The sequence below is a fragment of the Zasmidium cellare genome (genome assembly GCF_010093935.1).
Source record: "Zasmidium cellare ATCC 36951 unplaced genomic scaffold M409scaffold_43, whole genome shotgun sequence".
NCBI classification, from domain to species: domain Eukaryota; kingdom Fungi; phylum Ascomycota; class Dothideomycetes; order Mycosphaerellales; family Mycosphaerellaceae; genus Zasmidium; species Zasmidium cellare.
The window spans coordinates 252,788-266,232 of record NW_022986987.1 but is presented as its reverse complement, the minus strand read 5'-3'; the positions used below and the strand labels follow the sequence as shown (position 1 = coordinate 266,232).

Below are 13,445 nucleotides of genomic sequence, written 5' to 3'. Positions count from 1 at the left end.
AATGTTTGTCGTGGGGAGTAAGAATAGCGAAAGGCGGTGGGTGAGGTTCGGAGAGCCCTCGTGGCCTTAATCAGTCCTTTGTTATCCAATGCCACCCCGCATACTCCCCATCTCCAGTCTTCTTCATACAGTATTGTTTCGATGAGAATGCTATACATAATCCCAAAGCAATGCTGGCAAACAAGAGATAGCATATACCGAGCATCGTGGAGACCGCGAGCACGGCTACGGCGTAGACTAGGCCCTTAATGATGATGGACGTGATTGCTGATATCCTACCTAAAACACGTTACGGCTGAAAATTCATATGCGTCCACCACGGCTCACCCTTTGCTGAGACCGCAGTGCTACGTCTCGATCGCCCAGTCTTTCCATTCGCGGGTTTCGAGGGTATGTAAATGGTGTGCTTTTCCAACTCGTCTAGGCCAGCTTTGTCGGCCGCGTCATTGGAGCGGAAGTCGACGACATGACACCTGTTGGAGACTTGCGCAAAACACATCGGTCTTGGGCTGCGTTGCATCGTCTGCCACATACCAGTCGTTGCTGCTTTCGGAGAAGCCAGCATAGCCAGCACACCGTCCCCTCGCCAATCCGGTCGTCCTCCAGAGCATGCGCCCTCCAGCTCACGAGCAATCGCAGCGTTTGGGCGGCTGACTTTACATTGCACCAGGACCTTGAAATCTCGCAAGTTGCCTGGAGGCCTCCAGCTGCCAACGAGATCCACACCTTCGTCGTTGGGGCCACCACGTCGTTCCAGGAGCATTCCGTACCACTTTTTGAGAGATTTTGCTACTGTGTATTCGTACTCTGTGCCGATGTAGTATGTGGATTGCTTATTCACGCCGTTCTTGGTACTCCGTTGACGAAATGAACATAGATCGTCGTGATCTTGGGAAGCTAGGGCTGTTGATGGCAGGGGAATGTCCTCGGGTGTTGAACTCTTTTCCTGTGTCGCTTCACGTACACTGTTTCTCGCCTGTGTTGCGGTCTTTCCAGGCCCTCTGGGATCAGACCGTGCTCTCGTAGGAGAGGATGTTGGCTGCTTCTTGGCCGCTTTCTTGGATGCCTTGGACTTGCTCTTTCGGACGGTATTGAAACCCGTTCCTAGCAGCCTCGAGAACCAGGAGCGTGTACGCTGCTGGACCAGACATGGCGCTGATGGAGGAAGGAATTGTCGCGTGTTCGGTATAGGGATGGCTCGGGGAGAGACGGCTCTCACGCATTGGCGTAAGACGGCATGGCTGTGAAGCATGGGCAATGCAGTGCCCTACGCATAATCGGGCACTTTGGAGCAGTCGAGCTCCGTTGATGTCGGCCAGCACTGTGTCGATGCGTTGCAGTGGAGCAGACAAAGCCCGAACATTGGCCGCGCGCGTCGAAGTTGAAGAAGGGTCGTGCGCGCACCGGGCCCCGCTCCGATCCTTGTCACAGCTTCCTGTCTTCATGTGCGTGCCTTCCTCTCCGTCAACAATAACATGCGCTAGCATCTACTTTGACATGTGATTGCCCATCGCGTATAGTTCTTCTGTTTCCTGTACACTGCCAATCACTCTCAACACGACAAAAACATGGCGGACCGATTGACCCAGCTGCAGGACTTTGTAGACGACGTACGCTTTGCTTCATACCAGCCTTGCGCCAGTGCTAACAATATGCCAGCTGCTCAGTCAGATGTACGCATCGCTGAACTACGTCTACAACAAACACCCCTACGGCGAGTTTCCAGACCAGCCCAGTCAGGCACCGCAAGCCTCACAGTCCGAGCCCACAGCAAACGGCGTTGCGCCTGCTGCGAATGGAGACGGAGCGGCCTCTCAGCAAACACCGGCTGCAGGTCAAGCCAATGCCCAAGATGATAGTCCTACAGCGCCAGACTCGGCAGACAAGTTCAACGCCGCGATGCATGAGATGGCCCAAGAGTTGGTGTTGAAGGAGCAGCAGATCGAGATTGTCATCAAGTCGCTGCCTGGTATTGGAGTGAACGAGGCGGATCAGGAGAAGAGGATGCGCGAATTGGAAGTTGAGTTACGGCAGATGGAAGAAGAGCGCGCAAAGAAGGAGAGTGAGAAGCAGGCGATGGTAGATCTGCTGGGAGACATGATCAGCAAAGTCAAGAGGGTGCCGTGAGTGGAACTTCCGGGCCGTAAAACATGAACGAAGATATCAAGCACGACCAGCAGCCATGCAGGCAATTGTTGTGACGTACAGCGCACACAAGCTGCGTTTGTCGGGCAAACAGCGATTCAGAAGGCGACAACTTCCAACCCTGGCGTTGGGGCTTGATCCGCCGGTGGGGCCATGAACATCAACCAAGAGGTCGACGCCAAACATGTCGCAAGACAACGGGCACATAGTCGGTGAGTGAAATAACGTTAAACATGCGAGTCGCGCCTGCCTAATACGAATCAGCAGCGCATGGCAAGAACTCACCCGTCAATAAACGCAACAACAACCGTGAAGCCAGGATCGAACTTCCTTTTCACATGCGCAACCGCTTTCTCCAAGAAACATCGCACTTGCCTCTCAAAGTCTTCCGCCACCTCGAATCCTACATCAAACCTACCAGTCCACCTACGACATCACTCGCGAAGAAGAAGCCCGTCACATCCAATCCTCCACCGGCCACTAGCACTACCATCAACATGGAGCTACGCCCAGATCTCTACGCCGAAGCCGAGATCCTCAAAGCAGACCACGAACACGACCCCCAGCGCGAGTCGTCATCAGCCGCCGCATCACGAGCACAGTCCAATGCGAAACATTCCTCAAGTCCCAGCTCAAAATATAGCAGCGACCTCGTCCAGAGCCCTGTGACCGACCCCGATGATGCCCCAGGCCCCAGGCCCGAACCCTTCGTCTACAAGGCCAACCCCACCGCGGCCATCTGCAGACTGCATGAGTTTTCGTATTCTTCGCAGTACACCCGACCGGCGAGTGAGTTGTTGCAGGAGATTTTGGAGGTGCGGTATCCTTTGGAGAGGGAGGGGGATGATGAGGAGAGAGCTCTGCTAGGCGGGGTGAGGAGTCGGAGTAGTAGTAGGGAGAGGTCGAGTGGGTGGTGGCGGAAGTTGACGGGGGCTTTGTGGGCGGATTGATTGAGTGGGCCAGACTGATGGGCAAAGGTTTGAGGAGGAAGCCTGCATTTGTCGACGACGGGTGTGTGATATCCAAGTCCCAAGAGAGCAAAGAAGGACAGCATGATTCACTAATGTCGTTTTCAAGAGTTGCAACACGCCGACAGGCAGCCTGCTCAACACAGTATGTCACTTGCCTGTTGCAGAATTGGTATCAAATGCCTCGAGGAAAGTATGTCTTATCTATAGGATACTCTCATGTCCCATTTTGGCCGTCATGCTCATGCCCATGCTCATCACAACCCCATCGTACCCTTCATCGCTCGTCTTCACAGCCGATCCAGCCTTCCAATCCTGGGTATCTACCACGTCCCATTTTCACCGCCCACATCTCATTCCATTCTAATCCAATCCCCTCCACTAGCACCTCACGAAACCCACCCATCCAACCCCCTCACAACCCCCACAACCTCCTCCAGCGCCTCCATTTCCTCATCCAAATGCTCCATCATCCACTTCCCCACCGCATGCTCCGTCTCCGACGCCAGCACGGTCATCACATTCCTCACTTCCTGAATCCCATATCTGCTCTCCAGAACCCGGCTCAAGACATCGCCGTCGATGTGCAGGTCGTTTTCTTTGCGGTTTCGAGCTTGTAGGGGGACGAGGTTATTGGTTTGATGGGCTGTCAATCCGATTGGCATTCCTCGTTCGGGGTAGGCGATGCCGCTTTCGTTACCGGTGCGGTCGTAGAGGGGTGTTTGTTGGGCGTGGGGTGAGAGGACGGGACTCCATTCTATCAGGCGTTGGAGCCATGAGAGTCGTCTCCAGAGACTGCTGTCGATGAGCACGATGCCGACGAGGGCGCCGTCTGTGGCGCAGCCGATGATTCTGTCGTGCATAATCCCTTCAGGAGGCGAGCCTTTGCGGGGTGGAGGCGTCGATTGGACTAGACGAGTGAGAGAGTGGCGCAGCTGGGCGGTGAATTGGAGTTGGGCGGATTGGTTGCGATTTCCGATGGGTGACCACGATAGGCCTGAGATTTCCGCGTGCTTTGTCGATACCAGTGCGAGTCTTCTCGTGGAATCGCCTGTGATGACATGGTGGCAGAGCAGGTCTTGGGCATGCGGCCCCATGGCCTCGATCTCGCCGGAAGGGCCGTTGAGTACGACGAGTGAGTCGCTGGCTGTGGAAATGGCCACACTTGAAGAGTCATCCCCGCTCTCGACAGTGGCATAGACTCCAGGACTGGCCAATCTGACTCCGTCCTGCGCGCCAGACGTTCGCACGCATTGCCACTCACTTTGCTCCTCTCGATACGTGTAGCTGTAGACCAGCTCTCCAGCACATACCACAATCGTTGCGTCGTCCAACCGAGCCAAGGCATACACTTCAGCGGGAAATTCCAGCGTATATCTTTGTGAGACGCTCTCGACTCTCCAGTTCCGGAGGACCAGCTGAAGGAACGTCACTCGTCCCTGGATCTGCCCACTGCGCCGCCTGTTTTTGCCTCCGACCAGGATGAATGAGTACGTTTTACTGCTCTGACGGGCCTTGTAGGACCATTCAAGTAGCGCATTCACTCGATCTCCAGGCTGCATGTGGTGCTGGTAGGAAACCTCTTCGCTCCTGTTGCTTGGGATGAAGTTGATAACGGGCCATAGTTGCCGCCGTTCTTCGCGAGAGGTGTGGGGTTTCGACGAGGGGAAAGTCCGCACGCCTGCATAGAGCGATGAACAGACGATGTTGCGGAGGGATTCGGCATGTATTAGACGGTTGGGCGTGCCTTCGACGGAGATCTGTCGCGGCACGTTCGTGGTCAATGGTTGCACGGCAGCAAAGAACAACTCCTCTTCCGAAGCTATTGCAAGTGAGTCAGCAAGCATGCTAGACGAAAGCCACATAGCCATTGGCGTTTGAGCACAGGCGACGGCCGATGGTTGCGCCATCTCTGGATAGGCTTTGTCTGCAATCCAGATGTTCTCAAGCGAGACCGTGGTGCCATCCCAGGAGAGCAGGCAGATGTCGGTGCCGTTCAAAGCATATACAGCGTTTTTGGTGTTGAGTGGCACTAGCTTGACTGTGCTGTCTCTGAATGTAATAACATCTTTTGGGACGAGAGGTTGGGTCGACTCGAAGTCAATGACAAAGGTGACGATTCGTCCATCTCTCAAGCCGCACGCAACCAGGAAGTCTGGTGATTCCTCGTCGCCAATGCCGGCTTGAAGAAGAGCGACATGATCGCACACGCTGGGTGTATCAGTAGTCTCAGGAAATTGTGGCAGTGCTTGCGTGAATGTTCTTGGGGGCGAGTCTTTGCCGAAGAAGATGGCAGTCACAGCGCCTTCGGCAGTAGATGCCGCGACCAGAAGATCATCACCAGCCCCCATAGCTGCAATGCCTAGAATCTTTGACGGGACGAATACAGAAGCTTGCAGCTGAATGTCTGGCTCGTTGTCGGAACTTACGCTGTAGCAGCGTACCTGGAATTTGCCTCCATCTTCTTCCGCCGTGACGAGAGTGTTGATCTCGTAGACAATTGCAGCGGCAGCAATCTTCGAATCACCTTCGCACAGCATAATTTTTGTGTTTTCGAAGTTGCCCTGTATGTCATCCGTCACGCAAAACCCATGCTCAGTGACTTGAACCAGCTGCCCACTAGCAATGTGTCCAGCCGTGATTGTTGGCTTGTCCAGGTCGAAAGCCGTCAAGCTCTCAATTTCGACAACGTTTTCGCCATCGCCGTCGATCCGTAAAAGTCTTGTACCCATTGGTGACGACAGCACAGTGACTGCAAAGCCCATTGATCGGTCTGGGATGGCCCACAGGTCGGTGACACTCCTTAACGGTTCAAAAGGTACTCGCGCAGATACTCTGCCCTCCAGACCTCTTCGAACCTCCGTAACCGTTCCGTATGGCTGTCGCCCGGACGTGACCAGCACATTGTCAGTGTGCGCAGAGTGGTGGCGGTTGGCGTGCACAGTCTTGGCAGAAATCATGCCTGTCGCAGACGCCCAATTGGATATGATCTCAATCTTTTGAAACTTCATGGCCTCTTCACGGCTCATGACCTCAGTCATCCGGGTGGTGAAGAATGGACCAATTTGGACTGTCCTCCCTGTCGACGTTTCGCCCGCAATGGCCAGGATGTCTGGCCCACCTTCATCTCCAATTGACGCAAAGGCGGTTCCAACATGGCATTCCAGGTCACCCGCGCGACTCATGTTGAATGTTGATTTTGAGCCGACCTTGATATCAATCCAGATCACCAAGCCATCTTCTCTCGCAAGGTACATGCCATCCTTGTCTTGTAACGCCGCTTTGCTTCGACGAGGCTTCACCCAGTTGGCCCAGATTGGCGAGTACGAGGAAAGACCGGGATGCTGTGCAGGGTCTTGGGGCAATGCCCATTTCGCAGACGTGACAGATCCAGACAATATGTCTTTGTAGAGTGTAATCTTGTCGTTCGTGACAAGAAAGAATGCAGCATCTCGGAGCGGGATCAGCAGACTTGGGATGCCCTCAGACTCATCGATCACCTGGAATGGGTGGAGCTGAGCCTGTCGCGGGCCCAGTGATTGATTCCAATCCACCACTGCAGCTTTCGTCCGGCCTTGGCAGATTATGATCAAGAGAAGTATGACATGGTCTGAACTGGTGGATGGTGGCTGTAGAAATTCCACATGTTGAATGACGCCCTCGATCTTGAATGGTCGTGTCGAGGATATGGGGCAGAAGTCTGATGGTTGATTTTTGAGCTCATATCTGAGTTGTTCCATAGACTTTGTACCGTAAAGCACGATCTGGCTCTCCCTTGCAGCGACAGCTATGGCTCGAGACGAGGGATCGATTGCCAAGTGTTGGCCTGGTTGGAAGAGTCTACGCTCGTACTGAGGCAATGGTACGATGCACTGCGCAAAGCGCCATGCACCGTCCTCATCAGGTCGCAAAGCTACGAAGACGAGGTTGCCCGAGTCCAATGTCAACACTACCAACTGAGGAGGTCCCAGGCTGGTGTTCATGCCATCCTGGCTGATTTCCTGCTTGATCTGCGCCAGAAAGTTGGCCTCATCGTCGTCATCGTTTGTGTTGAATACCGCGGCGGCGATGATGCGAGCGTCAAAGTCCGATTTGACTGCGATATGTTGCAGATGACCGTTATTCCCGACCTCTTTGACCTCCAAATAGTCTTCTCCAACAAACACAGCGTCATTTGATCTCGCGTCTCGAATCTGTGCGTGTAGGATCCACCGGATGACTGGGCTTCGGACGATCGTTCTGGTGTAGATGCCCCAAGTGGTTGCATTGAGCTGGCTGAGAGCCGCAGTCGTCGAAGATGCCATCATGGGACCATGCCTTGGCGGGAGGAAGATGAATGTAAACGATGAATAGCTCGGGTACAATGACCGAAGCCCTTCTTCTATACGGAGACTGACAGCTGAGTGGAGCAGTGAAACTGACAGCCCTGTGCCGGATTGAGGACGGCACAATGCTTGCTGTGTGAGCGACCGGGCGTGGCGGGGTGGGCTATAATGTGAACAATCACACGTTCACACTCGCAGCCTTGGAAGCGCTTTACGAGGGCATACCAACGCCGGGAAAGGTTGGACGTTGGTGTATCCTGCTACCCCTGCAAAGTTAGCCGCAGTCAATGTACATTAATGAATGTTTGATCGAGGTGAGGAGAAAATGGCGAGCAGCTGTAATTACCATTGGCTGGAAATTCCAGAATTCTGCCCTGCCAGCAATCTAATGGTCTCAGATAGACTGCGCAACAGGCGACGCCCTTGCAGGACGCGTCTGGCAGCGAGCGAGTGCAGGTGGCCTCGTTCCAACAACCCGGATTGCCGGAGGAGCGACAAATGCTTGAGCAGATCGGCGCAGCACCCACATCCAAGGCGTTGCAATGTCTCACCGAAGCGCACAGGCGAGTGCTGACGGCTGCGAGGCGCGCGAGGCGTGGTTGAGCGGACAGCAGCAGCAGAAGAAGCAGAATGTGATGTGTCACTCCACTCTGTAGCGTCGAGCGGGACAAGGGTGCACAGGCGGCCGCATACGTCCAACCGCGATCGAGCTCTGGTCACTGCGATAATGGAGCGGTCGTCAACCAATGCCAGATGGTGAAGTTGTGCATCTGCCTCTTGCGTCGAAATTGAATTGCCTGGACAAGTTGCTGGCTGCCCAGTCGAGCCGCCGTTGTTCCAAGAGGTGAGGTCGACGGCGACGGGCAGCAGAGTTCAGGGAAAAGTGGGGCTCATCGTCTGAGCGCGACATCCCTGACTTCACGTCTTCACTCCCAGCTGCATCTGCATCATCGGCATCCACGGCGCTGGAACCGAGCCTGCACTGACGTGGCGCACAGGAGACTGCGGGCAGCCTCCAACAATAACGACCACACGATCACCGTCTCCGTTCACTGCACTCGCAAGATGCGCATCCCCAAACCACATGGCGCCAGCGGAGACCAACCAGGTGGAGCAGCCAGATGCCAACAATGGCGACACCACACCACAAATCACGACTGAAAGCGAGAAGAACGAGATGGAGCGAGCTGTATCAGACCCTGAGCCCGCTCACGGCATAGTTTCGCCTGTCAACTCCTCGTGGCAAAAGGGTCCTCTTTCGCCAGACGACAAGGAAAAGGTCACCAAAGTCTTGGCTGCCTGTCGCAATCGAGATCTCCAGACTCTAGCGCATCTTGCAACTTCCCAAGGCGGTTTAATCGAAGACGAGGTCAGACGCACGGCATGTATGAGCTAACATTCCTTGTCCGATTCCGTTCATGCACCCAGCCGAAGTTGCTGATACACGTTTGGATCTAGGGCCAATATTGCTGGGATGTCACGAGCATCACTCGTCAGAGCAGGCTGATTGGACCAAGTTGGAGCGGCACAGAGACGAGGAGCAAGTCGAGCTCGATGTCAATCGGTCGTTTGTGTACTACCCCGAGAGTGAGTGATTGCTACACGTCGCCATTCTTTGCCTAGCACAGAGCCCCAGCTAAGTGTATCATGCAGATGAATCGAAGCAGCGTCTAGACCGCCGCAAATCAGAGCTGTCAGACTTGATCACGTCGGTCTTGCGACAGCACCCCATACTGTGCTATTTTCAGGGCTATCACGATATCGTCCAGGTCCTGCTTCTTGTCCTGGGAGCTGATGGCGCCGAGGCGGCTGTCGCGCGGCTATCGCTGCTGCGTATCAGGGACTTCATGCTGCCGACATTGTCCGGTGCCGAGTCACATCTTCACCTGCTTCCAGCTATCCTCTACGCCGCAGATAAGGAGTTGTACCAACACCTATCAGGTGCCACACAGCCGACGCCTTTCTTCGCACTTGCTGCAACTTTGACGCTGTATGCACACGACATTGAGGAATATGGAGACATTGCGCGTCTGTTTGATTATTTGCTGGCCAGCGAAGCTGCTGTGCCAGTCTACCTATTTGCAGTGGTGGGTCTGAACCTCATACCCAACGTCGTACAAGCTGACACCGCCTCACCAACAGATCGTCATGTCTCGCAAGAAGGAATTGTTGGAAATCGACCACGACGAACCCGAAATGCTCCACTCAATCCTCGCGAAACTTCCCAAACCCCTGGACATCGAAGGCCTAATCACAAGAACCCACACCCTCTTCACCCAACACCCGCCACAACACCTCCCCTACCGCGCTTGGAGCCGAGTGAGCAACTACAGCGTCCTCAAAACCACCCGCGACCCGGACGCCTTCGCCCAACAAACCCTCTCGTACGGCGAAGACCTCTTCCAGAAACAAGCGGCGCAGATCCGCAGGCAGGACGCCGTCAAACGCATGCGCGAAAGGATCCAAGTGCTTGGATATCGCTACCGTCGGCCGGCCCGGTGGACCGGCGCCGCGGTGCTCGTTGCTGTGTTGGCGCTGTACTTTGGCCGGGCCAACGGCGCCGGCGGATTGGGAGAGTGGATCTCAACGGCGTTGAGTGCGCGACACAGAGTGGGTGAGTTGGCACAGCAGGTGTTGAGCCGTTTCTGGTAACGATGTTACGACGGACACGGGCACGAACCACGGACTGGCGCATGCGATGAATCGAGGGAGAGTTTGACGCTGTGGCAGGTCTACGACTTGTCATTACAGACGGTGCGGTTGTTCCTGAGAAAGAAAGTCAAGCATGAAACTCAAACATCAAATCCAGGACCGAGCTTGTGTTGAGAAATGGATACGAAAGGAACGATCAAGGCCTGAATAGACACAGCACAGGGTATCATACTAGCATTTCTACAGAAACAAGAACCTTTTCAAAATATGTTTGCATCCGTGCCACCATCAGACACTTCGTATAACCAGACTTCCCCTCCACCTACTCCATCCCATCCAATCCGCTTAGTTTCCATTCAATCAACACCAACTAAAAACCGGCGGCTTACTCTTCACCATCTCCAGCCTCTCCACAATCACCTTGCGCATACTACTCTCCCGATCCGCCGCCGCCGCATAGCCCAAATCGCCATCGTCATCAAACGGCGCCTCGGCGACACTACTCCTCCGCGCGAAGTTCAAACTGAACCTCCTCCCTCCTCGAGTTTGCGGACTCGCCTGCCACAGCACGTTAGACCGTGGGATATCGTAGCTCGAGCGCGCGCCGCCCGTGCGACTCCTCGGCGCGATCGGGCGGCGGTTCTCCGAGTGCAGCGTCGCAGGGGAGAGTTTGAGTTCGTGGGATTGTGTGTTCGATGGGGGTGGGGAGAGGTTTTCTTTGATGGCGTTCTGGATGGTTGGGTGGTGGATGTCTTGGGAGGAGTTTTGGCGGGAGCGGTTGAAGGGGTTCTTGCTGGCTTCGTTGGGGAGCGAGGTGCCTGTGATGCCGAGGAGGTCGCCGTTCGGGACGGAGGTGGAGGGGATTGTGGCGGTGATGTCCATTTCTTCGACTTCTTCGGCGATGCCGCGAGGTGGGGTGGCGAGGGCGAGGGGTCGGGATTCGGCGGCGTTGGTCGCGGCGGCGCGGATGCGCATTTCTTCTGAGGCTCGTGGGAGAGGCACGGCGACGGGGATGTCGACGAGATCATCCCAGACGTGGACGCGGTTTCGTCTGGTGAGCTCGAGAGGGCCGTGATCGGGTGTTTTGAGAGTCTCGACCACGTTCCATGCCTGCCCTTTCATGACTGCCATTTGCCGTGCAAACATTCGCTCCTGAAAGTCAACGTCGATCTCGAAGCACCTGCGTAGTTTGACCTGGGTCTCGCTCCACCACTCTTTCGAGGTGAGTAATGGTAAGAAATGGCGTCTAGTCTTCTCCGAGAAAGGCCTCCCAATCAGGTTGACAGGCAAGAACAGCCACCCAAATGGATAGCTTCGCCACGCATCAGGGTGTTTCCATGGCCATGACAGGCTGTTGTCGATGGCTCCTATCTTCGGCACAGCTGTCTCCTTGGACCGATTTCCATCCGCCGCGAGACTCGCAGACATGCTCTCATTTCTTCTGTGGTAGCCTTCATCGTCCTCGCCATTCACATTCAGTTGCACTGGCTCACTGACGATTGATGCTGTCTGTGTCTCCCGGTCTATCCTGATCATCCAGTTATCCGTCCCTCGATCGGTATTTCGCATCACATAATCCAATATCACTAGCTTTTCCAGCTCCTCTCTGAAGCTCTGCTGTAGCCCTTCTGACCAGAATACTTGCTCGCCTCTGCTTTGTTGCCCTGAACTCAGCTCTCCATCTTCATCGCTGTCGTAGCCGTCCTTTCCAGCCGCGCTCGTAGGTCGGCATGTCTCATCCCATCTCTTTCGCCTTCTCTTCCGGGCCGGTGCGTCTGTGAAGCTGGTTGTGGTTTGATCAGGCCAAGGATGTTCGCGGAAGAACTCAGTCGCCCCTTTGAACCCCTTCAAGAACACTTGAAACGATCCAAGCTTCTCAGGGAATGCTCTCCCTTTCCTGTAGTATGCTCTCCGATCCATCCAGTCGTAATGAAAGCTCTTGCTGCTCAAACCCACCACGTCCGTGTACGGTACCATATTGGTCCGTAGTTGGCAGTCTAGCACGTAGGCCGCTGCTTCTGAGACGTAGCTCAGGTTTGGTATCAACATGGCCCGTCCAAATGCGAATGGAAACAAGTTCCGGTGTATCCATTTTGTCCATTTGGGGTTCTTGCTGGCGTACGGCTCCTCGTCCTTGGGCTTAAACACCCCTATGACCTTGCCGCCACTATTGCGCGCAAAGTAAGAGCCACTGCTGCCTTGTGAGATGAGTTTAGGATGTAGTCCAAGTTCGATAGCTGTCCGCACAGATTGCACCAGGTCGTCGAACTCGATCTTGGACATGCGTTGTGCGCTGTCGTCATACTCGGCGTCGAGCGTCTCCTTGGTGGCCGGCCGTATCCAGTCGGGCGCTTGGAAGACTGAATGATGAATCTCCAGCTGTTCCTCTTCCGAGCTCTTTCCCTTGACTTTTCTCCTCTTGAACCGCTCCTTGATCTCATCTGCCCATCTTTCTAACCGCGCATTAATCGCTTTGATGTCAACTCCACTGTTGGCTCGGTGTCGGCGTCCCGGTCTGCGTGGAGTGCTGTTTCCGCTGGGCATGCGCATGTCATCCCGTCTTCTGGGCTGGATGGGGGCATATTCGGCGCCTGGGGACGAAATCGCATTCGAGGGGTCGACGAAGGGGTCCTCATTGTCGGAGTAGGGCTGCTCTTCCTCTTCCTCCTCTGCCTGAGCTATTCGAGCATAGCCCGACGTTGCAGGCCTCTTGCCGGGCATGTCTGTGAATTGTGAAGTCGAGGGGTGGCATGAGCTCCGACGGACAGCTTGTGGCTTGGGAGGAAGCTGCTTGCCTGGGATGCCAACAAGTGCCGGGCGGGCGACGCGATGAGGCTCTGCGGGCGGACCGTTGGTGTGGAGCGGCGATCGACGGGCGTGGCTCGTGTTCAAGGAGAAGTCAATTTACTGTACCAGCAACACGCTGCCAATTTCATTAATGCAATAGTTGAAAGCGCGATATGGCAATCGTTCAATGCTGTTCAACATTGACGAGCGTGTGAATCAGTTCCTACAAAAACAATTCACTGCAGCTGCGTTTATCCTCGGGCGAGCTAGACAAGGTGTTTGTGGAAAGGTCATCCGCCCCGCGATTCCAGGGGCTCGAAGCAGGGAGATGCCGGCTCTCACCTTGGTGACGTTTTTTCAACCAAGCCGTCGATGCCGACAGCTTCATGCACTTTTCTGGATGTCAGCGTTGATCGCGTCCGACGCGCCGTGGTGTTGCGAGTGGCTGTCCTCGTGGATGGGAATATTGCGCAATCTCACAGACAAGGCGACGGGACGATGCGCGGCTAGAAGGCGTCACCGCATGCCAGGAAGATCCATGCCAGCCGCCGTTATCAATCTGCCCCTT

General features: G+C 55.1%; 6 protein-coding genes across 6 annotated transcripts; 3 read left to right on the top strand and 3 right to left on the bottom strand.

The window, feature by feature from the left end:
* Nucleotides 1–70: 70 nt before the first annotated feature.
* M409DRAFT_59420 (uncharacterized protein) lies at nt 71–1,252 on the bottom strand (the record flags this gene model as incomplete). The annotated part of the gene is made up of 2 exons (XM_033814185.1): nt 71–279; nt 328–1,252. 2 exons carry the CDS (start codon nt 1,250–1,252, stop codon nt 71–73), a joined length of 1,134 nt encoding a protein of 377 aa, XP_033662051.1.
* A 316-nt stretch (nt 1,253–1,568) lies between these two features.
* On the top strand, nt 1,569–2,127 carry M409DRAFT_69997 (uncharacterized protein; the record flags this gene model as incomplete). Its single annotated transcript, XM_033818528.1, has 2 exons — nt 1,569–1,610; nt 1,660–2,127. The coding sequence occupies 2 exons, from the start codon at nt 1,569–1,571 to the stop codon at nt 2,125–2,127; spliced, it is 510 nt and encodes a 169-aa protein (XP_033662050.1).
* Nucleotides 2,128–2,329: 202 nt separating this feature from the next.
* M409DRAFT_28488 (uncharacterized protein) lies at nt 2,330–3,095 on the top strand (the record flags this gene model as incomplete). Its single annotated transcript, XM_033809061.1, has 2 exons — nt 2,330–2,357; nt 2,413–3,095. 2 exons carry the CDS (start codon nt 2,330–2,332, stop codon nt 3,093–3,095), a joined length of 711 nt encoding a protein of 236 aa, XP_033662049.1.
* A 407-nt stretch (nt 3,096–3,502) lies between these two features.
* On the bottom strand, nt 3,503–7,417 carry M409DRAFT_28487 (uncharacterized protein; the record flags this gene model as incomplete). The annotated part of the gene is made up of 1 exon (XM_033809060.1): nt 3,503–7,417. One exon carries the CDS (start codon nt 7,415–7,417, stop codon nt 3,503–3,505), a length of 3,915 nt encoding a protein of 1,304 aa, XP_033662048.1.
* Nucleotides 7,418–8,615: 1,198 nt separating this feature from the next.
* On the top strand, nt 8,616–10,090 carry M409DRAFT_69995 (uncharacterized protein; the record flags this gene model as incomplete). The annotated part of the gene is made up of 4 exons (XM_033818527.1): nt 8,616–8,823; nt 8,897–9,025; nt 9,092–9,525; nt 9,581–10,090. The coding sequence occupies 4 exons, from the start codon at nt 8,616–8,618 to the stop codon at nt 10,088–10,090; spliced, it is 1,281 nt and encodes a 426-aa protein (XP_033662047.1).
* Nucleotides 10,091–10,450: 360 nt separating this feature from the next.
* M409DRAFT_69994 (uncharacterized protein) lies at nt 10,451–12,811 on the bottom strand (the record flags this gene model as incomplete). Its single annotated transcript, XM_033818526.1, has 1 exon — nt 10,451–12,811. One exon carries the CDS (start codon nt 12,809–12,811, stop codon nt 10,451–10,453), a length of 2,361 nt encoding a protein of 786 aa, XP_033662046.1.
* Between the last annotated feature and the right edge of the window lie 634 nt (nt 12,812–13,445).